General features: G+C 36.1%; 2 protein-coding genes across 2 annotated transcripts; one reads left to right on the top strand and one right to left on the bottom strand.

Moving 5' to 3' along the window:
* Window positions 1-14474: 14474 nt before the first annotated feature.
* LOC120184840 lies at window positions 14475-14939 on the top strand. Its single transcript, XM_039189216.1, has one exon. It carries the CDS (start codon window positions 14475-14477, stop codon window positions 14937-14939), a length of 465 nt encoding a protein of 154 aa, XP_039045147.1.
* A 2456-nt stretch (window positions 14940-17395) lies between these two features.
* LOC120184835 (26S proteasome non-ATPase regulatory subunit 6 homolog) lies at window positions 17396-20396 on the bottom strand. The gene is made up of 8 exons (XM_039189213.1): window positions 20258-20396; window positions 20040-20154; window positions 19035-19125; window positions 18790-18935; window positions 18468-18687; window positions 18263-18371; window positions 17958-18126; window positions 17396-17741 (listed from the first exon to the last, which is right to left on the bottom strand). Exons 1-8 carry the CDS (start codon window positions 20394-20396, stop codon window positions 17567-17569), a joined length of 1164 nt encoding a protein of 387 aa, XP_039045144.1. The 3' UTR covers window positions 17396-17566.
* Between the last annotated feature and the right edge of the window lie 6058 nt (window positions 20397-26454).

Genomic DNA, 26454 nt, shown 5'->3' with positions numbered 1-26454 from the left:
CATTGTTTTCCAAACGGTTCAGAAAAATGATGAGACCTTATCGAGAAAGAAAATTCAAACGAAATGAAGGCCTCAAAAATGAACCGAAAAAGAAGGACTCAATCATTTGCTACGAATGCAAAAAGCCAGGGCATGTTAAATATGATTGCCCACAATTGAAGAAAAAAGGGTCAATCAAAGAATAAGCACAAGGCTCATGTGGCTACATGGAGCGATGAAGAAAGTTCCGATGAAGAGGAACAAGAAGTAGTTAACTTGTGCTTGATGGCATTTAGGGAAGATTCTACGGTAACCTCTAACTCATCCGATTTTGATGATTTATCCTATGATGAGTTATTAGAAGAATATAATGGGTTGGCTTCGGATTATGAGAAATTATTTTTAAAATATAAAAATGATGTTTCAAAATTGAAAAATGAAAACAAACTCATATCCAAAACCAACAACAATCTTGAAAGTAAAATCAAAGATTTGCAAATCAAACTAGAAGAGTTTGAAAAGAAAAATTTAGATTTGCAAAATTTACTTTCAAAGATCAATGATGATCATCAAAAGAAAATTGATGATCTTAAAACTTCTTTTGATAAAGTTGGAACAAAACATTTTGAAAAAGGTGAAAATTCAAAATCCAACTTTGTTAGAAAAAAGTTTTAGAAACTACAATCATAGAGGTCCCCAAAGAACCTCTAATGGAAAAATCGTTAGAAGTATGTGGGTTCCTAAAGAACTCATTACTACTAAAGATAAAAATATCCTACACAAATGGATACCTAAGGGGACTAGGATTTTGGAAACTAATGAATATGGACCCAAAAGAATTTGGGTACCAAAAATCAAAAATTAATCTATGTTTGTAGGGAAAGGAGCATTGCTACAAGGCACGGGAAACAAATTCAAATTCATGGTACCTTGATAGTGGATGCTCAAGACACATGACCAGAGACAAAAGCCGGTTGGAGACAATTCAAAAGGTCACATTGAAGGTATTGGTACAATAGGTAATACCTCTTCCATACAAATTAAAAATGTTTTATATGTGAATGGATTAAAGCATAATCTATTGAGTATTAGTCAATTATGCGATAAAGGATTCAATGTCTTATTTAATGGTTGTAAAGTCATTGACATTGCATCTAATCGGATTATGCTTATTGGTCATAGAATAGGGAACATTTACATGGTGCATTTAGATTCTTTTGATATGACTAATTTATGCCTAGTTGCTAAGGATGAACATGATAGTTGGTTATGGCATAGGAGACTAGGACATGCTAGTATGAGTGTTTTGCAACGGCTAATTCAATGTGATTTAGTTCGAGGGTTGCCTAAGCTTAAATTTGATAATGATAAAATCTGTGATGCTTGTGCTAAAAGAAAACAAAAGCGTGTTTCTTTTAAATCCATTAATGACGTATCAACTAGTAGAGTATTACAATTGATCCATGTAGATCTTTTTGGGCCAACTAGGACTACTAGCTTGGGTGGAAAACAATATGCATTTGTCTTGGTAGATGACTATTCTAGATATACTTGGGTTCTATTTTTAAGTACTAAAGATGAAACATTAGAACAGTTCATCACATTTTCAAAAATAATCCAAAAATGAAAAGGATTACTCTATAACTAGTGTTAGGAGTGATCATGGCACTGAATTTGAAAATCTTGGATTTATTGAATTTTGTAATTCTAATGGTATTAGTCATAATTTTTCAGCACCTAGAACCCCTCAACAAAATGGAGTTGTTGAGAGGAAAAATCGAACTTTAGAAGAAATGGCTAGAACCATGCTTTGTGAAAATAATTTGCCAAAATTTTTTTGGGCGGAAGCCACAAATACCGCTTGTTATGTTGTAAATCGAGTAATGATTAGGCCAATTTTAAAGAAAACTCCATATGAAATTTTCAAAAATAAAAAGCCTAACATTAGCTATTTTCATCCTTTTGGATGTAAATGTTTTGTTTTAAACAACGGTAAAGAAAACCTTGGCAAATTTGATGCTAAAAGTGATGAATGAATTTTTCTGGGTTACTCCTTAAATTCTAAAGCTTATCGAATATTTAATAAAAGAACTTTAGTTGTAGAAGAGTCTATACATATTGTTTTCGATGATAATCCCCTTCCAAGGAAGGATTATTGTGTGAATGATGATGTAGGTGTTATAAATACAAATGATGTTAGACATGAAGTTGGAGAACCATCATCAAAGGAAGAAACGAAAAATGAGGAAACTCATGATCCTCTTGAGAATCCAACCATTGAAGAAAGGGAAGTATCTTATCCAAGAGAGTACAACTATGTCAAGGATGGTGAAATTATAGGTGATCCATCAAAAGGGGTAACAACTCGATCTTCTCTTAGAAATATTTGTAATTATGTTGCATTTATCTCATGCATAGAGCCTAAGAATATTAAAGAAGCATTAAATGATGAACATTGGATTATGGCTATGCAAGAAGAGTTAAATCAATTTGAGAGAAGTAAAGTATGTACATTAGTTGAAAGGCCTAGTAATAAATCTACTGTAGGTACTAGATGGGTATTTAGGAATAAGCTTGATAAGAGTGGTAATATAGTGAGAAACAAGGCTAGACTTGTTGCTCAAGGGTATACTCAAGAAGAGGGCATAGACTATGATGAAACATATGCTCCCGTAGCTAGGATAGAAGCAATTAGAATGTTATTAGCATTTGCATGTTTTCATGAATTTAAATTATATCAAATGGATGTTAAAAGTGCATTTTTAAATGGTTTTATAAAAGAAGAAGTGTATGTGGAACAACCTCCAGGTTTTGAAGATTCAAAATTTCCAGATCATGTTCTTAAATTGACAAAAGCTCTTTATGGTTTAAAACAAGCTCCTAGAGCTTGGTATGAAAGATTGTCAAATTTTCTAATTGAAAAAGGTTTTTCAAAAGGAAAGGTTGACACTACATTGTTTTTAAAGCATAAAGGTAAAGATTTATTAGTAGTTCAAATTTATGTTGATGATATAATATTTGGTTCTACTAATGATGTTCTTTGCCAAGAATTTTCTAAGCTAATGCAAAGTGAGTTTGAGATGAGCATGATGGGGGAGCTCTCATTTTTCTTGGGACTCCAAATCAAGCAAAGAAAAGATGGCATCTTCATTAATCAAACTAAATACGTCAAAGATATGCTCAAGAAGTTTGGACTGGAAAATGGGAAACCTCATGACACTCCAATGAGCTCTTCAACAAAGCTTGACTTATATGAAGGAGGTAAATGTGTAGATGTTGAATTATATAAGTCAATGATTGACTCTTTGCTTTATCTAACTGCAAGTAGACCGGACATCATGTTTAGTGTTTGCTTATGTGTTAGATTTCAATCATGTCCTAAGGAATTACATTTACTAGCTGTTAAGAGAATCTTTAGATACCTTAAGGACACTCCTAGTTTAGGACTTTGGTATCCTAGAGACTCTAGCTTTAGCTTGCATGCTTTTTCTGATGCGGATTATGGAGGATGTAAATTAGATAGGAAAAACACCTCCGGTACTTGCCAATTCCTTGGAAATATGCTGATTTCTTGGTTTTCAAAGAAACAAAATTGTGTTGCATTATCTACCACTGAAGCGGAATATATTTCAGCCGGTAGTTGTTGTGCACAAGTTTTATGGATGAAACAACAACTTTTTGATTATGGAATTGAAGTAGGTACTATTCCTATCAAGTGTGACAATACTAGTGCTATTTGTCTCACTAAAAATCCCATCCAACACTCTAGAACTAAACACATTGAAATTAGACATCACTTCATTAGAGATCATGTCACTAAGGAAGATGTAGTTTTAGAATTTGTTGATACTTTGCATCAATTAGCGGATATTTTTACAAAACCCTTAGATAAGGAAAGGTTTTGGACACTTAGGAGAGAATTAGGTTTAACTGACCTATCTTCACTTAGTGTTTAAAAGAATTCAGCACTTTTAATAAATACTGAAAAATGCTCATAATAGTAATTTTTGATTGCATTCATTGCTATTAGTTAGGGGGAGTTTATGATTCTTGATGAAAAATTAATTTTATGTTCCAATATCGATTAAAGATTAATTTAATTGTTTGAACATAATTATTTTTCAATATATGAGTTGCCTATACCACTAGAGAAGATTAATTTATCATTTTGTGTGCTTAAAAATCGGATTTTAGCATTTTGGTGCAGAGGGAATCGATCCCCCCATAAGGGAACCGATTCCCCCTTTGAATAGGAACCGATTCCCCCCACAGGGGAATCGATACCCCCCTGGGGTTCTGTTAAAATCGGGCAGAACACCCCCATAACCCCAAAACCTATTCTGCCGTTTCTCACCCTCAAACACTCAAATCTCCATTCTTGCCTCAAATCATTGATTTTAATAGGAATTCACTTCAAATATCATCTCCTAAACTTGCAATCATCATTAAAATCGTGCAAACAACATCTAAATCCCCTCAATCTTCATCTTTCAAGGTAAATTTTTCTAAACTCTCTATTTCATTGATTTTGAACTTAGGATTAGTTTTAATTAGTTCTAGGTTGAAATAGTGATCGGGTATTGATTGTTTAGTGATTAGAAATTAGATGTTACAACTAATTTCATCAAAAACACAAGAATTTTCCACAAATTTTTAATTTTTCGAAATAAAAAAAAATGTTAATTTTCAAATTATTGTGTTTTGATTAAATTATGTTGTTGTTATGAAAACTATACATATATTGTTTCTCAAAACCATATTTTTCAAAAGTTTTTCAAAAACTTTGCCCATTAGGATTGATTTAGAGAACCTTGAAATATTGAGGACTCAATTGAGTTTTGGGATTAATTGAATTGCATACATTTGTTTTTAAAATTGCAGGTTATTCAATCTATTCCGATTTTCTTCACCATGTCTAATCCTAAACGTGCTAGGTCTTCATTTAGTCGTTCTAGTCGTCAACCAAATCCACCTCCTATTCCTCAAAATCCTATTCCAAATCTTGATCCTAACTTGACTATCCAAAATTCTTGTTTCAATCAACCGAGTCCTAAAGATTATCGTTATTGGTTTTACCAATATTTTGACTCGTATAAGATTAGGGAAGAACGTATCCCATCTCTTCAAGCTATAGTTGCTATTAACTTTAAATATCTCCCTATCTTGCACGAATAGAAATTTGATAAACTTTTCGAACTTGAACCCGTTGTCTATCATCAACTTGTTCGTATCTTCTACTGTAATGCCGTTTGTATCAAAAATTGTGACAAAACCAAAACCATAGGAGTACGTTCCTACCTCCTAGGTCAATATTTCCATCTTGATCCGGATTACATAGCCAATGCCTTAGGCTTGGATAATGAAGGTTTATCAAATGAAAAACAAGTTTTAGGCTCACGATATAAACGGAATGATAGTGCAAGTGTTCTAGATCTTCATGAGCGTTTTCTTCATCTCATGATCACTTGGTGGTTTCGACCATCCGGGGGTCGTTATTCTACTCTTAGAGCTTTAGACCTTTGGTGGTTGCATTGTTTTGAACACAACATAAAAATAAACCTTTCCGAGATTATCTTTGCTGAGATCGTTGAAACCGTTAACCTAGTGCCAAATAAGAAACTCTGTTCTTCACTAGTTTACGGTTGTATCCTTAGTAATCTCTTTTCTAAAGCCGAGCTTCGAGTTGGTCTAGATGCCGCTTTTCCTCTTAAGAAACAAATCAATCTTCTTTCTTTAACAAGAGCGGGATGGGTCAAAAATAAAGAAACCGGTGAATGGGTTCGATCTTCTGCAACTACTCCGGGAGCTAGTTCTTCACAAGCTCCACCCGAAGCTGACGAAGATCTCGAGCTTGAGCAATTAATGCGAGACATCAATGAAGCTGAAGACGAACCTGAGCAACCCGAGGAGCAGACCGAAGAGCAAGCACAACAATCGACTCAAATGCCTCCATATTTTCAATCTTTTATGGAGACATTTGATTTATGCGACCATGGATTCACGCTTTAATTCTATAGAGTCCCATTTATCCACAATGGGAGCTCAACAATTAGAAATTCTTCGGGAAATGCGTGCAAATAATGAAGCAACCAACGCACGTATTAATGACCTCACTAACGAAATGGCCGCTATACGAGCTCGTTTTCCTCCTCCTGATCCGGATATGTGATTAAATGTTTTACTTTGTTTTCCAAACTTATTGTTTTAACATTTTGAATATTTTGGAATGTTTGAATTTGTGGATTGTGAATTTGTTTGGATTTATGGATGGTGTGAACTTATATGTTTGGTGTGATTTATTCATTATTGCATCATTTACATCATTATTAGCAATATGACCAATTTTGTCATATCACATTATTTATGAATATTGATTATGGAACTAATGGCTAACGGTTCTCTTGATTGTGATCTTAGCAGCTTATGCATACATATACCTAATCAATTGGCTAAATATTTTTCACGTTTCTTTGAATCTTTTTGATTTAACAAAAAAGGGGAGAAGTGTGTGTTTTAAAATGATAAATGGGAGAAGTGTTAAAGTAAGGGGGAGTAATTTCAAAACTTGATTTCAAAATCTTAAAATTACTAAAAATGTTTTGTTATATCAAAAAGGGGGAGATTGTTGAAAACATTTTGATATTTCGATATAACAAATTAAGTTAAATGAATTTTAAGATTTTCCAAAATGATTTTCTAAGTATATTCGATATAATTATTCGAATATCAAAACATTACTCAAAAATATTTCAAAAATCATTTTTAATCCTTAATTAAGTGTAAAATTAAGTTTTAATCTTAAAACAATTTCAAAATAATCTTTCAAAGTATTTCGAACCATTTCAAAGCCAAAAATTCCAGATTGCTCAGAGGGAACCGATTCCCCCCCAATGGGGTACCGATTCCCCCTGAATGGTTTGGCTCCGAGATTTCCAGAATGCTCGGAGGGAACCGATTCCCCCATAGGGGGTACCGATTCCCCCCTGTTCAACGGTCGAAATATTTGAATTTTACACTTAGGGAACCGATCCCCTATGAGGGAGAACCGATTCCCCCCACGCTCCATGCTGTTTTATTAATTGTTTTCACACTAAAACAACTATATTATCTTCATTAATTATCCCCAACGTTCAGAAGTGATTCAATGTATATTTAAACAAGTTCTGAAGCCCTTGATCAACAAGAAATCATAGAGAAACAAGAGAGAAAGCATCAAACATCAAGTTTGTGCAAATCAAGCCAATTTTCCTTTCAATATTCATTTTGCTTTCAAGAACACCATTTGTGCTCATTTGTAATTATCTTTGAGTGTTCTTTTCTTGTTCTATAATTGTGCAAACATCTTACCTTGTGAGGTTTTCCTTGTAAGTTTGCAAATTTGTAATCTTCTCTTTGGGAAAGAGTGTTCTCAAGAATTGGGGTATATTATTGAGGGTGTTGTAAGGTTATCTCTTTGGCCTCAAAAGAAAGAACAAATTAGTGAATTTGTTGGAAAATCCTTAGTGTGGATAGCTAAGGTAGTGGACGTAGACTTTGATTGAGAGAGTCGAACCACTCTAAATCGATGTGCAAATCTTTTCAATTTTCTGCAAAAGCTTCCACCAAATTTTTTAATTGCCAATTCACCCCCCTCTTGGCCAATTTCGTCAATCGATTAACTCAACAATTGTATATCAAAATCGAGAAGCAAAAAGAATTTAAAGTGCTACAATTGTAGAAAGAATGGTCACTTGAAGAAGGATTGTTGGAGTCTAAATAAAAACTCCAATCCACAAGGCAATACCACAAACACTTCAGATGATGAAGATGCTCTATGTTGTGAAGAGTCAACCACCGTGGAAGGTAGAAAAAAATTTGCAGATATATAGCTCATTGATTTGGGAACAACATATCACATGACCTCAAGAAGAGAATGGTTCCATCATTATGAACCTATCTCAGGAGGATCTGTGTATAGTTGCAATGATCATGCCTTAGAGATCATTGGCATTGGAACCATCAAATTGAAGATGTATGATGGAACAATTAAAGTTGTCGAGATGTGCGGCACGTGAAAGGTCTGAAGAAAATTTTATTATCCTACGGATTGTTGGATAATAATGCAAGCAAGATTGAAACACGGTAATGAATCATGAAGGTGTTCCGTGGAGTGCTTGTGGTGATGAAATGCGAAAAGATAGCAACAAACTTGTACATGCTGAAGAGAGAGACTTTGCTAGAAGCATAAGCATATGTTACCTCATGTAGTTCAGATTCTGCAATGCTATGACATCAGAAAATTGGACACATGTCAGAACAAGGAATGAAAGTCCCTGTGGAGAAAAAGCTACTACCATGCTTAACAAAAGTATCACTTAATTTGTGTTAGCATTGTATAACAAGTAAGCAGCACCGGTTGAAATTCAACACATCAAATTCTAGAGGCAAAAGTGTTCTAGAATTGGTTCATTATGATGTATGGCAAGCACCAGTTACATCCCTACGTGGAGCAAAATACTTTGTCTCATTTATTGATGATTACTCCAAGAGATGTTGGGTGTACCCTATTAAGAAGAAGTCATATGTGTTTTCAATTTTCAAAAACTTCAAAGCGCGGGTGGAACATGATTTTGGAAATAAGATCAAATGTTTCAGAATAAATAATGGAAGAGAATACACAAGTGAAAATTTTGATGACTTTTGCAGGAAAGAAGGCATCAAAAGACAGTTCACAGTGGCAAACACTCCTAAAAAAATAGAGTGGCAGAGCGGATGAACAGAACCATGTTATAAAGAACAAGAGAAATGTTGAGAGATGCATGCCTAGAAAAATCATTTTGGGCAGAAACAGTCAATATCGCATGTTATTTGGTGAATCAAGCTCCATCAACTACAATAGAGATGAAGACACCAATGGAGATGTAGACTGGTAAACCAGCTGATTATTCAAACATCCATATATTTGGAAGTATTGTGTACGTGATGTACAACTCTCAAGAAATTTCAAAGTTGGATCCAAAATCCAGGAAATGCAAATTCTTGGGGTATATTGATGGAGTAAATGGGTATCGCTTGTGGAATCCCACTGCCCGTAAAGTGATCATCAGCAGGGATGTTATCTTTGTAGAATATAAGCTACAAAGAAAAAAAGACGATGATAGTGCTGAAAAGTCAAAGACTACACAGATACATGTGGAAAATGAGTTTGAATAAGGAGATTCTTCTGAAGCAGAATCAGCACATGATGAACAAGAAACAAAGAGTTCTGAAGCTCCAACAACTCGTCAATCAGATCGTGTGAGAAGACGTTCCAATTGGCACTCAGATTATGTTATAGAAGGAAATATTGCATACTGCCTTTTAACAGAGGACGGTAAGCCATCAACATACCATGAGGCAATAAACAGCTCAGATGCTTCACTATGGATGATGGCGATGTAATAAGAAATTGAAACCCTTCATAAAAATAATAAATGAGACCTTGTGCCACTACCACAAGGAAGGAAGCCAATTGCTAACAAATGGGTCTTCAAAATCAAGCGAAATGGTAACAATCAAGTGGAGAGATGTCGTGCAAGACTGGTGGTCAAAGGATATACTCAAAAAGAAGGTATTGATTTCAATGAAATCTTTTCTCATGTCATTCGACTAACAACAGTTCGAGTAGTCTTGGCAATGTGTGCTACATTGAACTTACATCTAAAGCAGCTAGATGTTAATACAACTTTTCTTCATAGAAATCTTGAAGAAGAGATTTATATGCTCCAGCCTGAAGGTTTTGAAGAAAAAGAAAAGAAGAACTTGGTTTGCAGGTTGAACAAATCTCTGTACTGTCTAAAGCAGGCGTCGAGGTGTTGGTATAAGAGATTTGATTCATTCATTATGTGCCTAGGATACAACAGACTTAATGCAGACCCTTGTGCTTATTTCAAGAGGTTAGGTGATAACGATTTTGTTATAGTATTGTTGTATGTGGATGACATATTGGTTGCAGGACCCAACAAAGATCATATTGAAGAATTGAAGGCACAACTGGCTAGAGAATTTGAAATGAATGACTTGGGATCAGCAAACAAGATTCTAAGGATGCAAATTCACCGAGACAGAAGTAATAGGAAGATTTGGCTTTCACAAAAGAATTACTTGAAGAATATCTTATCACGATTCAAAATGCAATATTGTAAGCCAATTTCTACCCCTCTTCCTATTAACTTTAAATTATCCTCCAGTATGAGTCCTAGCAGTAAAGAAGAGAGGATGGAGATGTCTCGAGTACCGTATGCATAATTAGTGGGAAGTTTAATGTTCGCTATGATATGCACAAGACTGGACATTGCACAAGCAGTGAGAGTAGTTAGTCGGTACATGGTGAATCTAGGCAAAGAGCATTGGAATACAGTAAAGAAGATCCTGAGATACATCAAAGGGACCTCAAATATTGTATTATGTTACGGAGAATCAAACTTACTTATCAACGGGTATGTCGATTCTGATTATGCAGGGGATTTGGATAAACGCAAATCTACTATATGATATATGTTTAAAATTGCTGGTGGAGGTGTAAGATGGGTTTCAAAATTGCAGTCAGTTGTGGCTACATCCACAACAGATGCAGAATATGTAGCAGCTACACAAACCAGTAAAGAAACAATCTGGTTGAAGATGTTATTGGAAGAGCTTGGGCACAATCAAGAGTATGTCTCTCTGTTTTGTGACAGACAAAGCGCCTTGCATCTAGTAAGGAATCCAGCATTTCATTCAATGACAAAATACATACGAGTTCAATACCATTTCATTCGTGAAAAGGTAGAAGAAGGGACGGTAGATATGCAGAAAATTCATACTAAAGACAACATAACAGATTTCATGACGAAGGCAATCAATGCTGATAAATTTACTTGGTGTCGATCCTCTTGTGGACTGTCAGAGACATAAGCAACATGAATAGTACAAGGTAGAAATAATGGTATGAAGATATGATTGTTCCAATCAAATCTTCAAGTGAGAGATTGTTGAAAAGTCAAGTAACTTTCGGTGGAAATTGCTGGCCAAAACTTTCGGTGCAAATGGTTGATAATTGACAGCAAGTTGGTTGAAAATTGACATGGGATAATTGCATTTTAAGTCTCTGTGCTTTAGGATATTTATAAGATTAGTCCTTAAGCTTCAACTATAAATACCCTAATCCGTTTAGCTTCAAAATCATCCTAAATCATTCTAGCTTTCTCCCAATACTAGAGAATTTAGAGAGTTTTATTGAGAGTTGTTTTCTCATTTTTATCAAGAGAAAATTGTTATTGTTTTCTCCTTGTTAGATTGAGAGAAGTTGTAATTCTTATTTTCTCATAGTGAAATTCTTCTATCTTTGCCCGTGGTTTTTACCCTATATTATTTAGGGGGTTTTCACGTAAAATTTGTGTCTTCATTTTTATTTTCTCAAATTATCAGTTACGATTTTACTCTATCCGATAGTCGTATTCTACAACAATGGACTGGAAGAATAAAATAAATAAAGTACACTAGAAGTCATGGATTTATGTCAAGATGATCATTTTGATCATTGGACTTTTAAAAGTTATAAAATGATCATTAAATTAATCAAAATATTACTGCATCATTATAATAAATTGTCAAAGTTTGATAAATTTAATAACCATTTTTGAAACTATTAAAAGTTCAGTGAACAAGACAATCATTTGAGTATAGTGCAATGACCTCTAGTGCAATTTAATAAATTTGAATATCCAACAATATTTGAACGAAAATCAAAAAGGAATTAGGATGGTAAATAATAAACATCCAAAGCCAATAGTCATCTCATAATCCGTTTGGATAACAAATATAATATCCAAATTCGGAAATCATCTGAATCTTCAAAAAACAGATCGAATAGTGTTCGATATTCTACTTTTTACTATCAACTACCATATCTAAGTAGAGCATAAGATTACCTGGGAAAGATTATGTTTATTCTAGCAAGATGAAAGAGAACCATCATTAGAAGTCTCCCACTGTAATCAAGGCAGCATTACACCATCCATTTCAACAGGGACAGATTTAAATGCCGCCGGATTCCGGAAAATCGGTGTCTTTACCATCCCCCCTATACTTGAACTAGTATCGCTCCTGTCTGCATCCAATGATGAAATATCCGTATCTTCAACGTTAGAAATGAAATCTTCGATATACTTTTCGGCCTCCTCTGTCAATTGCCGGGACATTCTGTATCTGTCATTGCTCCTCTGGAAAACAATTCATATGTTGTTTAAACCATAAAAAGGAAGACCAAATCACCTTCCTTACAAAGAACATCAGAGTCTAATGGATTTAACAAAGAAAACGGCTCGGACTCGAAAAAAAACCCGTATAGAGTACAAAGTCACGTGGTATTGCAGCGAGTGTATAACGCGGTTGTACCTTTCGGGCTCGTAATTGTTTCTCAAAGTTAGTGTTCTTTGGTACAGCGAGCAATTCTTTGACAATTTTAGAGAGCTCTCTCCCATGCTGCTCCTCCAACAGAATCTCAGCTAATAAATCTTTTCTACGCTTCTCAGACTGTCGAATCGAAAAATAAAAACCAATCACTTATGTTTTCAAGTATGAAGTGCAGAGTTTAATTGAGGAAATAAATAGCATCAAAGATTTAAAGTATACAATTAATATTGTATTAATAATCATCTACAGTACTAGGAAAAGTTACTTTTCTCATGAAAAGCAACTAAAATGTAACCTTATTTTTGGTTACCAATATAAAGTAAAAACCGGAAGAAGTATTGGTTCAGGCTTATCTTAAGCCGATAGTATTAACTCAGAACCAACGTTACCTGGATAGCGGATTGGTCCGATACAAGGAACATGTTTAATGCTCGCTCCTATACGTATAATGTATGATTATGTAGATATCAATCGAAAGCAAGTCCAGATCAATCGACAAGTATTGGGCATCAAAGAAAAGATAAAAGAACGATATTGACTAGTGAGGCCAGGTGAGTGCATACTAGTGGTATCTGGTGTTAATGGAAATATGACTTGCGATGAGTCTATTTCCTATAGTAGAATGTATGAGTTCATAGATATAAGAATGTGTTTGTTATTGAGCAAATTACACTCATGTAGGAGCGAATAAAGCATTAAACATGTTCACTAAAACAAAAAAATTACAAACTTGTTCAAGTTGTGTCTTGATCTCTTCCACAGCATGTTTAAGCTCATTTCGCATTGCAGCATATAACCCACCATTCACGTCAATCCCGATGGGGTGCTCCCCCTGGCAGGCAGGAAACACAAAGGTGTAAGATTTAGCAACACATCTCCTAGTTGTTATTACAGAGTTGTGATTTTTTAAAAGAAAGGAGCAACCTTTTTCTGCGCATAAACCGTTCTTATAGTCTTCTCCATCCCACTTTTATTGGAAAAACCAGCACCCCTCGCTTCATCATCGGTTATAGCAGAAGAGTGGCTCTGATTTCATTAAGCGAACGAAACAAATTTAACATAAATGAGTTTGAAAGATTCTAAAAGATATATAGGTATAGTGAGGATCCATCCCACTTTTATTGGAAAAACCAGCACCCCTCGCTTCATCATCGGTTATAGCAGAAGAGTGGCTCTGATTTCATTAAGCGAACGAAACAAATTTAACATAAATGAGTTTGAAAGATTCTAAAAGATATATAGGTATAGTGAGGATTACCCCAACCACTAAATAGCATCCTTATATAAAAACTCCACACACCTAAATGGTGATAGTAAAAGTTAGAATGATATTTTTCTCAAAGAGAGAGATAATGCTTACAGAGTAGCCATCATGATACTTTAAGTCTTTTTGGCTGAGAGACCTTCTTAGGCCTTGTCTATTGTTTGAAGCTGTTGGCTTATGAACGGAGGATATATCTGATTGTTTCCAACAATAGAACTCCTCATACTAGCACGGTTGCTTGAGTTCTGCGAATGATCTGGGTCACTCTACCAATTTAAGAAATAATAAATGCATAGACATCAACAAGTTAGTATTTTAATTATTATTTCTGGTACAATGAAAAACTAATAGGTTTCATTAAAGCCAACCTCACCATTCAAGTTGACCAAGTGCAGCAGGACATTACTATCTGTTTTCACTTATCAATGATACTTCACCTTTAATATTACTACAAGAAAATAAACATATTTGACATGCAAAAAATTCTTAAGTTCCTCATTTATTTTCATCAAACGCAACACAATTATACCAAAAATGATAAAAGGTTACCTACTATTCAAGCATAGAAAATGATTTGTGATCTAAATCAAGAACATTTACCTTCTATTCAAGTATAGAAAATGATTTGCGATCTAAATCAAGAACATTTACCTAATATTCAAGTATAGAAAATGAACTACCATTCAATTATCGAAAATGATTTGTGATCTAAATCAAGAACATTTATACCATGTTATTCGGACTCAGATATGAGTGTCTAAAATGTGGATATGTCTAGTATGGGTATGTTCAATTTTTTCAAAGCTTTTCCACATACATGAAAGGTCGTATCCGATCCCTTAATTGGGGACCCATCTATAGCAGATTTGAATCGACCTCGGGCACTGTCATCTTCAGTGGGTTGGTTTCCTCTCCAGAGGGTTTTTTAAAGTTAAATGTCGATGGAGCGGTTAGTAAAGACTGGAGGAAGGGCGGCATTGGGGGACTAATCAGGAATTCTCAGGGGCAGACTCTTTCATCTTTCTCGGAATCCATTGGCTTCGGTCCTCCTGTTTTGGTAGAATTAAAGGCGATTAAAGCTGGTCTCGGAATCCACGGAGCGGTTAGTAAAGAATGTGAATGCAGAAATGTTGTGAATTGGATTGAGAATCCAATCGGATGTCCATTGTCGTTTGAATTTCTTGTGAAGGAGATTGAAGATATAATTAGAAGAGCAATTCGTTTTGTTACTAGAAGCGCTAATAGGGAGGCTGATGAATTGGCGAAAAAAGGAATTGGTTAATTATAGGCGTTCGGTTGTTATTTTCGTGTTATTAGGCTTTGCTATTGTTGTAATATGTTTTTGCTGTACTCTTGGGATTTTCCCATTAATTAATAAACTTTCGGTACTTTTTTCCTCCTCCCGCTTTTTGCCGTGTCCCCTGTTAGGTACATGCAATTATGAAGGGGTTTTAACGAGACCTCCGATTCTTATCAGAAAAAAAGGTCGTATCTGATAACCATGTACGAAAAAAATGTGTTTGACATGGGTGTCAAGCACGGATACTAGAAGAAAAATGAAGAGTCACAGCAACATGGCACCCATAAAACAAATGCCACCGAAAGAGCTAACAATTCTAAATTTGGAACAAAAACATAGCAATTACCCTTGCAATACCATAAAGAGTCTGATAGTTATTGAATACTAGAAAGGAGAAATCAGAAGTCCCTATCAAATACTCCCATGTTTTTCTCATTTTGGCCAATTTATTTAAACTTAAAACTAAGCAACGCCATTGAGGAGACGTAACAAGTGCATGCCACAAATGATTAAAATGTCAATTAAATTGATCTTTGGGTCCAAATTAAGTAAACGTCAAGCATATAGTTAAGTCCATTCTACAGATGATGTCTCATTACAATATCCCAAAGCATTCTGATGTGACCAGAGAATTCATCTAAATAATGAGCTCACGAATAAGAACTAAAATTACAGTAATGGAGATAATAATGGTGATCACATTAGTACCTCAGAGTCGCTAATTTGGTACCGAACAACAGAGACCGAACTTCTCCTTCTGGAGCTAGCGGTGTCCGAAGTTAACCTTCCTCCAGCACTACCCCTGAATTCTTGCCTGGACACCGACCGTCCTCTTCTCTGATTCACATTCTCTCCTCCTCCTCCTCTACCATTGCGTGGTGTGACGTCATCAATCCCTGAAGCTTAACGTACTCGGAGTGAAGAGTCGAAGAGCCGATAGCGAGATCATCGAGACTAATCTCTGGGAACCCCGCTCCCCTAACGGTATTAACGAACCTTCCCCTGCTATTCGGAACAGGGGTAGCCTCATCTTCACCGGATCCGGGAAGCCGGTGGGGGACTCTGCTGAGACTCCTGGCGCGGCGGTGGACGGAGGAGGAGGAGGAGGAGGAGCGGTTCGAGGAAGAAGAGTCGGCGGGTGAGCTTGCGAGGGAAGCTCTCCTAGTTGTCGACTTGAAAGCTGAAGTTGCCAATTGAGAAAGCAAAGACAGGGATTGATTGGAAAGGAAATCTTATGATTTCGAGGCATTTAAGTTTTGAATCTACCAAATCTAAACTGAAGAAGAGAGAAAGATTTCGAAATTAACGAGGGACTTAGCGGAGTCATCTAAATTTGAAATACGGAGATAAAAAAGGAAAAACAAGTTCAAAGTTTACTACTCCTGTTAATGATAAAGTTTTTAAGGATAAATCACGTTTAGTATTTAAATTATTAATTTTAATTAATTTTAATTTTTTAATTTTTTTTCAAAACTACATCTATAGTTTAGTTTTTATTTTATTTTAATATATTTATTTAAAATTTAACGTTAAATTTTAAAAATTATTAAAAATTTTAATATTAAAACGAATCAAAACTGATAGTTTAATTATTAAATGCGTTAAGATTTTAACGATGAGATATAAAAATAAAACAAAAACTACACATTAGATATATTTTTAAAAAAACTGAAAGTTTAAATACTAAAACGAACTAAAATGATAAGTTTATATATTAAATACGTAGTTTACCAAGGTTTTAAATTGGGTAAACTACACAAATGATCATCAACGCTTTTTATTTATAACAAATCGATCACTCGACGTTAACAACTATTAAAGTAAATAATATAATGCTTACATGGCACCTTCAAACCATTTTGACCACCCTTTGACTCCAAAAATAAAAATAAAAATACCCCGGCCAACCCACTCCCAACACCAAGGTCGTGCATGGGTTTTTCATCCTTCATATAAAATGCAAAACAGAATAAAATATAGACTAAATCTCTCGACCATTGGCACCCATCGGCTAAATCCCCCCTCCATTATCATTTATCGATCTCAACTCTCTACTACCACATCGCTATCACCCTCAATTTAAACTCCAACAATCACCATCGACCAGCCCAAAAGCATCACCCCACCCAACCTATCGTCACTGAAGTATCTCACGTCTTCGGTCCCTATCGAATCACCCTCACCCTCAGCCAAACAAAATCGACTCTTGCAACCACCACTCTCAATCACCCTCATCATCACCGAAAAACCAAATCACAACGAGAAGGCAATATCCTTTGCCCGAATCATGGGAATCATCTGTGGTTCTGAAACATTCAGATCTTTTTAACAACCCAACAAACGTAATTGAGTGAACTCGACTCGATTTTTAATATCGAATCGAACTCATGTATAGCCTGAATCATCAGAGACAGACACAATAAGAACACAACAGATAACACCGAATATGAAACTTTGGAAACTTCAGTAGCATAACATCAATTGGCCTAACGAGGAAAGAAATTAAAGTGCATCGAAAACCAGAAACATTCAAAAACATAAATGTATGTTCCCATATTCTTTGAAACTTTGGTCATCCGTTTCTAATTCATATGATGTGCTAATCTGATTCAAAGATCGATTACGCGAGACAACTTCTGAATGCGATTCAACAAGAAATCTCCTTGTTTAATGGTTGCCTGGTAGAGTGCATTCTTCGCATCGGGACGGTTAGTTTCGAGAACACCGGCAACCTTGTCGATCTTGCAGTGAAGCTTCCCCGCAGCAATAAACCGCGATAGCTCCCTGGAATCATGAAGAGAAACGGAACACTCATGCAAGGGCAGGCAATGTAACACACCAAAATGCACTTGTCCAGATACAGACCGGCCAGGGGTGTTGGATAAGAGAATTTAGAGAAAATGAAGATTCTAAGTAATAGAGATTTTAGCAGCAATGATAAGAAACAGGAAAAAAGGGGTATAAAACTGAATAAGATGATCATTTGATACAAACACTTACAGATCAATGAATTCAACTGACACTCCAAAAGCCTTTGCCATGGCCTCATTGGTAACACTCTTGTAGGATTCAAGAAATTGAGAGTAAACAACAGTTCTGACTTCCCTCATATAAAACCGAAAATGTGGGTGCAAATAACGGTCCAGTTTTATCTGCTCCGTCAAGCCAGCTGATATATGATTCGGAACAAATTGAACAAATCGATCAGTGAAAGAAATTTTAGCTTTTATCAAATGTTAGGAAAGCAGAGGGACTAGATAAGGCATATAATTGGGACAAAGTGACAATTCTATAGCTATACATACCGAATGCTAAGAAGAATGATTTGTACTGACAATCATAAAGAGAGTTTAAGAATTCCGAAAGATGCGGTATTTTCCCAATAACAGTCAAGATCTCGGGAGCATCAACAACCTATAACATTTAGCCATCAGTAAATCTGCACATCCCAAATACAAAGTAGTACAAGTCACAGGACAACAATTTTGAGGTAAAACTCGAAGAAAATACCTTTTGTTTAAGGGAAACTCTATCCAACGATATGATGCTGGTAAGCACAGTGTAAAATATGAATGTCTCATAAGAGAAAAGCTCGTAAGTAGTGAAGGTTGAAATGGAATCCAAAAACAGATTGGTTGCCTTCTTGAAATTCCGAGTGGCCATGCAATATAAGCCTTCGTACACCTTCAAACGGTTCTTTCTCTCCCAGTCACCGCCTTCTTCAAATAAGCTGGCATAAAAAATAGGAGCAACAACAAGTTTAAAGGCATACATCTCAAGTACAGAAAAAGTTAGAATCAATAGGATATTATTAATCAATATGATTACGTACTTCTTCGCTTTATCAATGCTTTTGGAAATAAGATCGAAATCCATGTAGAAAAAACCAATCTGCAACGTATAGAACACCAAGTCCATCTTTTGCCCAACAGCAACCGTCTTGTTTTCTGTCACCTTCAATTGCTCCAACGCTTTCTCCTAGATTCGAGATGGATACGAGCCAAGTTGAAAAATATAAGGATTTAGCAAAATGAGCAGACATCACCTTTAAGAGCAATAAACTACAATTATTATTACCTTTTCACCAATCCGAATGTAGTATAAGGATTTAGCTAAATGAGCTTCTCGAACTTCACTTTCACCCAAGTTTTCTTCAGCATCAGCAATCCTAAAATGCCAACAGACATGCTTCGGTTGAACAAAATTAAAAAAGGAAAGAAAAAAAACAATTCATAATTAAAAAAGAAAAAAACAACAATTCATCTGTCGTCAACAAGTGTTTCTTTCCTTTTCAAAGAGGGGATCAAAGTGTTAAAAAACTGCTGAGATGTAGTTGATTATAAATTTTTGGTTTTCTAATTGACGGCATCATTAGTCCGATATCTATTACCAAAGTTACTTGGGAATCGAATGTGCCTGATTCAGGTATACATTCTACACAGATATGTTACATTTTCCCCAAGTTTTTCTACACATTTGAAGTGATCGTAGAGAATCGTATCCTCATAGTCATACTTATGTCAGAATACTGTCGGACAGGAGTATTTCAAACAAAAAGAGTCGGAACACATAGCTTATTTTCACCAGGGGAATCAGTATTCTAACAAAAGTAGAGAAATCAGAACCACAACACTCATGAAATTGAAAATGAGTTACGAATTTGGAAGGTGTAAATTCTTGTACGAATAGAAAAAATACAATATGTTCAAATTCACAACTCGAAAATGTGTTCGGTCCAAACAAGAAACCACAGCCGTGCACCTCTCATGGTAACAGTCCTTAAACAAAAATGTTTGATCAAAGGCACGAAAATAAAATTAAAATTCAATCCACCCACAACACTATAATTAAAATCTCAATTCTTGAAAACCCTAACTCATTCAGAATTCGTCTCTTTCTCCTAACTTCTCTTTAGGCTAAAAGCTCTACATCGTTAGACAACTGGAAAAATCCCAAACCTAAAATCTTGCACTTCCAATTAAAAATTAAACCATAAAACCTAACTATAATAAAAGTCCGGTCAAACCTAAGTAACCAGTACACAAACATGAGAAAATTGAAGAAAACTGAATAAAATCTCACTTCTCGTCGAGCTTCTTAATCTCCTCTTCATTCTTGGCACGCATCGAGTCCAAAACGCTCTGATCCAGCTCCACCACCTTATCAGCAACTAGGGTTTCGTAATATGGAGTCATTTCTACAGCCGCCACAACCATGAAGAAAACACGCGAAGCATTGGGTTAGAGTTGAGCCGGAATAATTGACTCGGGAAAAAAGAAGAGTTAAATCGGATGAGTTACCGTTGGATTTGACCGCGTTGAGGACCTCGTCCTTGAGGCGGACCTTCTCTATGTCAGGGACATCTGAATGCTTGAGGAGGAAGACGTTATGGCCGAGGATGAGTTGCTGCGACTGCTGATTTCCGTCTTGCGCGTCCATTGGTGAGTAGATCGAGTGAACCACTGTTTTGGAATGAAACCAGTTATGCTGCTCCGTTTAGAGTTTGTGTCACGATGGAAGGAGAGTTAGGGTTGATAGGTGATGATTTGGGGGAAAATAGAGGAAAGGAATTGAGAAAGGAGCAGCCGAGATTGTGGGAAATTCAGGAGAAATTAGGGATTGAAGGGGTTTTAGGGTTTAAACATTTACCAGAGAAGGGGATGAATGAAGCAAGGAATATGGACAGGTCTGGAATGGGAAATAAAGACCCACGTGATGATGTTTTAATAGTTGGGCCAGTGACATTTGATCCAACAGTACTTATCAGTCATGGGTAGATCCTTCAGGCTGGGAGTCTTACTAGATCCAAATGCTACAGTAGAGGGTTGGAAGGAATGAGTCAGCAATTAGTTAGTTATTTTGGCTGTACTGACAGCTGTATGGTACTTTCCATATATAAATTGTACCAAATCTTTCAAGGGGATCTAAAAAAAAGGAGATTATACGTTTTCTGTATCTATTATTCTCTTCTATTTCCTGAAATCCCTAAAAAAATTCTTCTACAATCTTACCCTAAACATAACAATTGGTAATCAGAGCTGAGTTTTAGTGATCCAAAATCAATTTTTCACGCTGGGAAAGACAAGAAAAATGAAAAAAACTGAAATCACAGAAGTACCAGAACAATCAGCAGTGGAGGTTAAGGAGGAGACTTTACCTTCTTGGTGGGCGGGGCAGAAAGAAGAGCTGGAAGGGAGGATTCAAGCGTTGGAGGATGGAATGACGGAGAATAGAGGGTATTTGCAAAGGATCCTACAGCTGGTCAATCAAGCAGCTGAGGAGAAAGATTCACCTCAGTCAGTGAAGAATCAAGCAAAAGCAGCTGAGAAACAGGACAAAAATGGAGGTAAACAGCCATGTTTGATTAAGGTTCTTAGTGAGCATGAAAAGTATACTTTTCAACCTAATGAACCATGAATATTAGCTTCTAAACCTGTGGGGTTTACTGGTACTATACCTCTGAATCAGACATTGCAGGAAGAAAATGTTAGGGGCAGTTCTAGTGAGGTTAAAGTGGACAGTAAAGGGTTGTTTGGTAGTTTAGGGTCTATCTTACCTCGTCCTAAATTAGAGTTGCAGATGTTTGATGGTAGTAATCCTAGAGGATGGGTTAGAAAATGCCAAAAATATTTTAATCTCTTGGGAGTTCCTGAGGAACAGAAACTGGATGTGGCTGCAATGTATTTAATGGGAAAGGCTGAGACTTGGTTTGATGGCTATATTATGCAGAAACATAGAGTGAATTGGCATGAATTTGAGGTTGATTTGTGTCATAGATTTTGTGAAAGAAACTATTCAGATATCATTGAAGAATTTAATAAGTTAATGCAGAAGGGCAGTGTAGAAGAGTATCAAGAAAAGTTTGAGGAGTTAAGACCCTATTTACTACAACAGCATATGCATTTAGGGGAGGATTATTTTGTTTCCAGTTTCATTAGTGGCATAAAGGAGGAATTAAAACACAAGGTGACAGTGTTGGAGCCCAGAAAATTGTCTGAAGTTTACAGGAGGCCAAACTTTATGAGTTGGCTAATGAGATGGAAGGAAAGAAGTATAAATTTTCTCAAAATTTTTTTCCTTATACTTCTTCTAGTAGCCAACAGAACAGTGGGACTAAGAGTTTTCAGCCTAAGCCAATTCCACCTAATACCAATACTAAACAGAGTTTACTGGATTATAGAAGAGCAAATAATTTATGTTTTAAATGTGGGGAAAAATTTGCTCCTGGACATCAGTGCAAAGTTAGGCAGTTGAACAGTATGGAAGAAGAAGAAGAATCTGCTGATCAGGAATTGATGGAAGAAGAAACTGGAGAAGAGAATGATATAGCAAAAGAGGCCTTGGAAATTTCTATCAATGCTATTACAGGTAATGTAGGACATACTACCTTAAGAATTCAAGGTTGTATCAGAGGAAAACCACTTAATGTGCTGATTGATAGTGGCAGCACACATAGTTTTGTGACACCTAAGTGGGCCAAAGAAGGAGTTGAACTAGTTCAGACTCAACCATTAGTTATTACAGTAGCTAATGGAGAGAAGCTGTTCAGTACTGCCAGAAGCAATAAGGTGAGTTGGAAGATGCAAGGCTATGAATTTCAGCATGATTTCAGAGTTTTGTCTTTAGGGGGCAGTGATATGGTACTGGGGGTGGACTGGATGGAGGAGTTTAGCCCTATAATGATGGATTTTAAGGCCAAGACAATTAGTTTTGAAAAGGATGGACAGACTGTTCTGATTAGAGGGACTCAGAAATTACCAATACTCAAACCAATTTCCGGAGAAAAAATTCAGAAGTTAATTGCAAAAGATACTGAAGTGAAGGGAGAAATTTATTTGTTGCATGCTGAAATGGAGGAAACCATAATTCCTCTATCTTTACAAGAGTTATTAGAGGAGTTTAAAGAAGTGTTTGAGGAACCTGAGGGGATGCCTCCTAGCAGAAAACATGATCATGGTATTGTTCTTAAACAGGGGACACAACCAGTCAATCTAAGACCCTACAGATTTGCTCATCATCACAAGACTGAAGTTGAAAAACAGATTGCTCAGATGTTATCCTCATCTATCATACAAGTAAGTAAGAGTCCTTTTGCTTCTCCTTGTTTACTTATTAGAAAAAAGGATGGAACTTGGAGGTTTTGTGTGGACTATCGGCAACTTAACTCTTATATTGTTAAGAATAAATTTCCCATTCCTATAGTAGAAGACTTATTAGATGAATTATATGGGGCTACTTTCTTTTCCAAGATTGATTTGAGATATGGTTATTGGCAAATTCGAATTAAAGATGAGGATGTTCATAAAACTGCTTTTAGAACTCATCAAGGGCATTATGAATTTAAAGTTATGCCTTTCGGCTTGACTAATGCTCCAGCTACTTTTCAAGCTTTGATGAATGACTTGTTTGGAGCATATTTAAGGAGGTTTGTTCTTGTGTTTTTTGATGACATTCTGATTTACAGTCCTAGTATGGCAGAGCATAAAAAACATTTAAGAGTGGTACTGGAAATTCTGTTGAAGAACAAGTTGTATGCCAAGAAGAGTAAGTGCTTTTTTGGCCAACAACAAGTGAAGTATTTGGGACACTTAATTTCAGCTAAGGGAGTGGCAACTGACCCTGAAAAAATAAAGGCTATACAACAGTGGCCTTTACCTAAAAATCTGAAAGCTTTGAGAGGATTTTTAGGTTTAACAGGATATTATAGAAAATTTATCAAAGGGTATGGAGAATTGAGTAAACCTTTAACCAATATGTTGAAGAAGGATGGATTTCATTGGTCTCCAGAGGCTAAATTAGCTTTTGAAACATTAAAAAAGGTTATGTGTGAAGCTCCAGTTTTGGCTTTGCCCAATTTCGAACAGAAATTTTTTTTGGAAACTGATGCTAGTTCCAAAGGAATTGGGGCTGTTTTATCTCAAGCAGGAAGGCCTATAGCTTATTTAAGTAAGGCTTTGGGGCCAAAGCATGCAGACCTTTCTATTTATGAAAAGGAATACTTAGCCATCCTAGTGGCAGTATCACACTGGAGGCATTATTTGGAGAGTGGCTCATTTGTCATAAAAACAGATCATGAGCCTCTAAAGCATTTATTGGAGCAAAAGATAACTACTACTATCCAGAAGAAAGGTCTTACTAAGTTATTGGGATTGGATTATACAATCCAGTACAGGAAAGGTAAAACAAACAAGGTGGCAGATGCACTTTCTAGACAACACATGGATTCTGGTGAGTTTCTGCAAATGGGGGTTACTGTTATTGTTCCTACTTGGATGCATGATATTGAGCAGAGTTATGAAGGTGATCTACTAGCTCAAGAGAAACTTCCTATTTTACTTATTCAACCTGACAAGATGGAGGATTGGAAGAGAATGAAGGGGGTGTTATACTTTAAAGACATAATTTATGTGGGCAGCAAGGGAGATCTCAGACAGAAACTTATTGTGGTTTCCCATGATTCACCACAAGGGGGTCATTCAGGCATTCAAGCTACTTATCAGAGGATTAAAGCTTATTTTTTTGGCCAAAGATGAAGCTTATGATTCAAGAACATATACAGCAATGTGAGGTATGCCAGAGAACTAAAATTGAGCACATTTCCAAGCCAAGGCTACTACAACCTATTCCAGTTCCAAACAATGCTTGGGAAATTATAACAATGGACTTTATTGAAGGGTTGCCACCTTCAGCAAAGCACAACTGTATTCTGGTGGTAATTGACAAATTTACTAAGTATGCTCATTTTATGCCACTGTCTCATCCCTACACAGTGGTGCAAGTTGCTAAGATATATTTGGATCAGGTTTATAAGCTTCATGGTCCTCCTAAGGTAGTTATTTCTGATCGAGACAGGACTTTTACTAGTCTATTTTGGCAGGAGTTACTTAAGCAACTGGGGACAACTACACTTTTCAGTACTGCCTATCATCTAGAGACAGATGGGCAAACTGAGAGACTCAACCAATGTTTAGAACAATATCTCAGAAGTATGTGTTTTTTAAAACCTACATCTTGGGCAAAGTGGTTAGCCCAAGCAGAGTGGTGGTATAACACTAATTATCACTCTGCTATTAAAATGACCCCATTTGAAGCTTTATATAGTTATAAGGCTCCTATTTTAAGTTGGTCAAGGGACTCTAGAGTGGATGCAGTGCAAATTATGATGAAAGACAGAGAGCAATTCAATGCTTTACTACGTGAACAACTCATGCAAGCCAGTAATAGAATGAAGCAGATTGTTGATAAACATCGTACAGAGAGAGATTTCCAGGTGGGAGAGGAAGTTTACCTGAAACTACAACCTTACAGACAGACATCACTCGCTCTAAGGAGAAACCTAAAGCTTGCTGCTCGATATTTCGGTCCATACAAAATACAGAAAAAAATTGGTCAGGTTGCGTATCGACTGGAATTACCACCGGATTCTAAATTACATCCAGTGTTTCATGTTAGCTTGTTGAAAAAGAAAGTAGGGAACCAAGGACTTATCTCGCTGAATCCTCCAGAAACGTCTTCAGATGGTCAATTGAAAATCTACCCAGCAACTGTGTTGAATCGACGAGTGGTGAAACGACACAATCAGACCGTCAATCAATTTCTTATCCAGTGGACAAACATGGCACCCGCAGATGCTACTTGGGAAGATGCGACGGTACTGAAGAGTCAGTTCCCCGATTTCGATCCTTGGGGACAAGGATCATCTGATTGAGGGGGTATTGTCACGATGGAAGGAGAGTTAGGGTTGATAGGTGATGATTTGGGGGAAAATAGAGGAAAGGAATTGAGAAATGAGCAGCCGAGATTGTGGGAAATTCAGGAGAAATTAGGGATTGAAGGGGATTTAGGGTTTGAAAATTTACCAGAGAAGGGGATGAATGAAGCAAGGAATATGGACAGGTCTGGAATGGGAAATAAAGACCCACGTGATGATGTTTTAATAGTTGGGCCAGTGACATTTGATCCAACAGTACTTATCAGTCATGGGTAGATCCTTCGGGCTGGGAGTCTTACTTGATCCAAATGCTATAGTAGAGGGTTGGAAGGAATGAGTCAACAATTAGTTAGTTATTTTGGCTGTACTGACAGCTGTATGGTACTGTCCATATATAAATTGTACCAAATCTTTCAAGGGGATCTAAAAAAAAGGAGATTACACGTTTTCTGTATCTATTGTTCTCTTCTATTTCCTGAAATCCCTAAAAAAATTCTTCTACAATCTTACCCTAAACATAACAGTTTGCTTGCGAGAGGAGGAAAACGGAACATAGAAATGTTAGGGACTCACTCGGGATCTATATTTATAGACGCGATGGAAATATTGCTCTTTTTTTTAATGAGATTTAATTTAAAAAAACTTAAATATAAAAATAACTATTTAAATTATACCTTTTTTACAAATAAGTGTTTAATGTATTTTTTAATTCATTTTGGTGTCTACAAATGTTATCATTTTAGGTAATCGATCCGTCAATAATGTTAATTTCTTTCATTAAGTAAC

The sequence above is a fragment of the Hibiscus syriacus genome, unplaced genomic scaffold (genome assembly GCF_006381635.1).
Source record: "Hibiscus syriacus cultivar Baekdansim isolate YM2019G1 unplaced genomic scaffold, ASM638163v2 tig00112957_pilon, whole genome shotgun sequence".
Classification (NCBI taxonomy): domain Eukaryota; kingdom Viridiplantae; phylum Streptophyta; class Magnoliopsida; order Malvales; family Malvaceae; genus Hibiscus; species Hibiscus syriacus.
The sequence above is the reverse complement of the archived record's forward strand: the minus strand, read 5'-3'. Positions and strand labels throughout refer to the sequence as shown.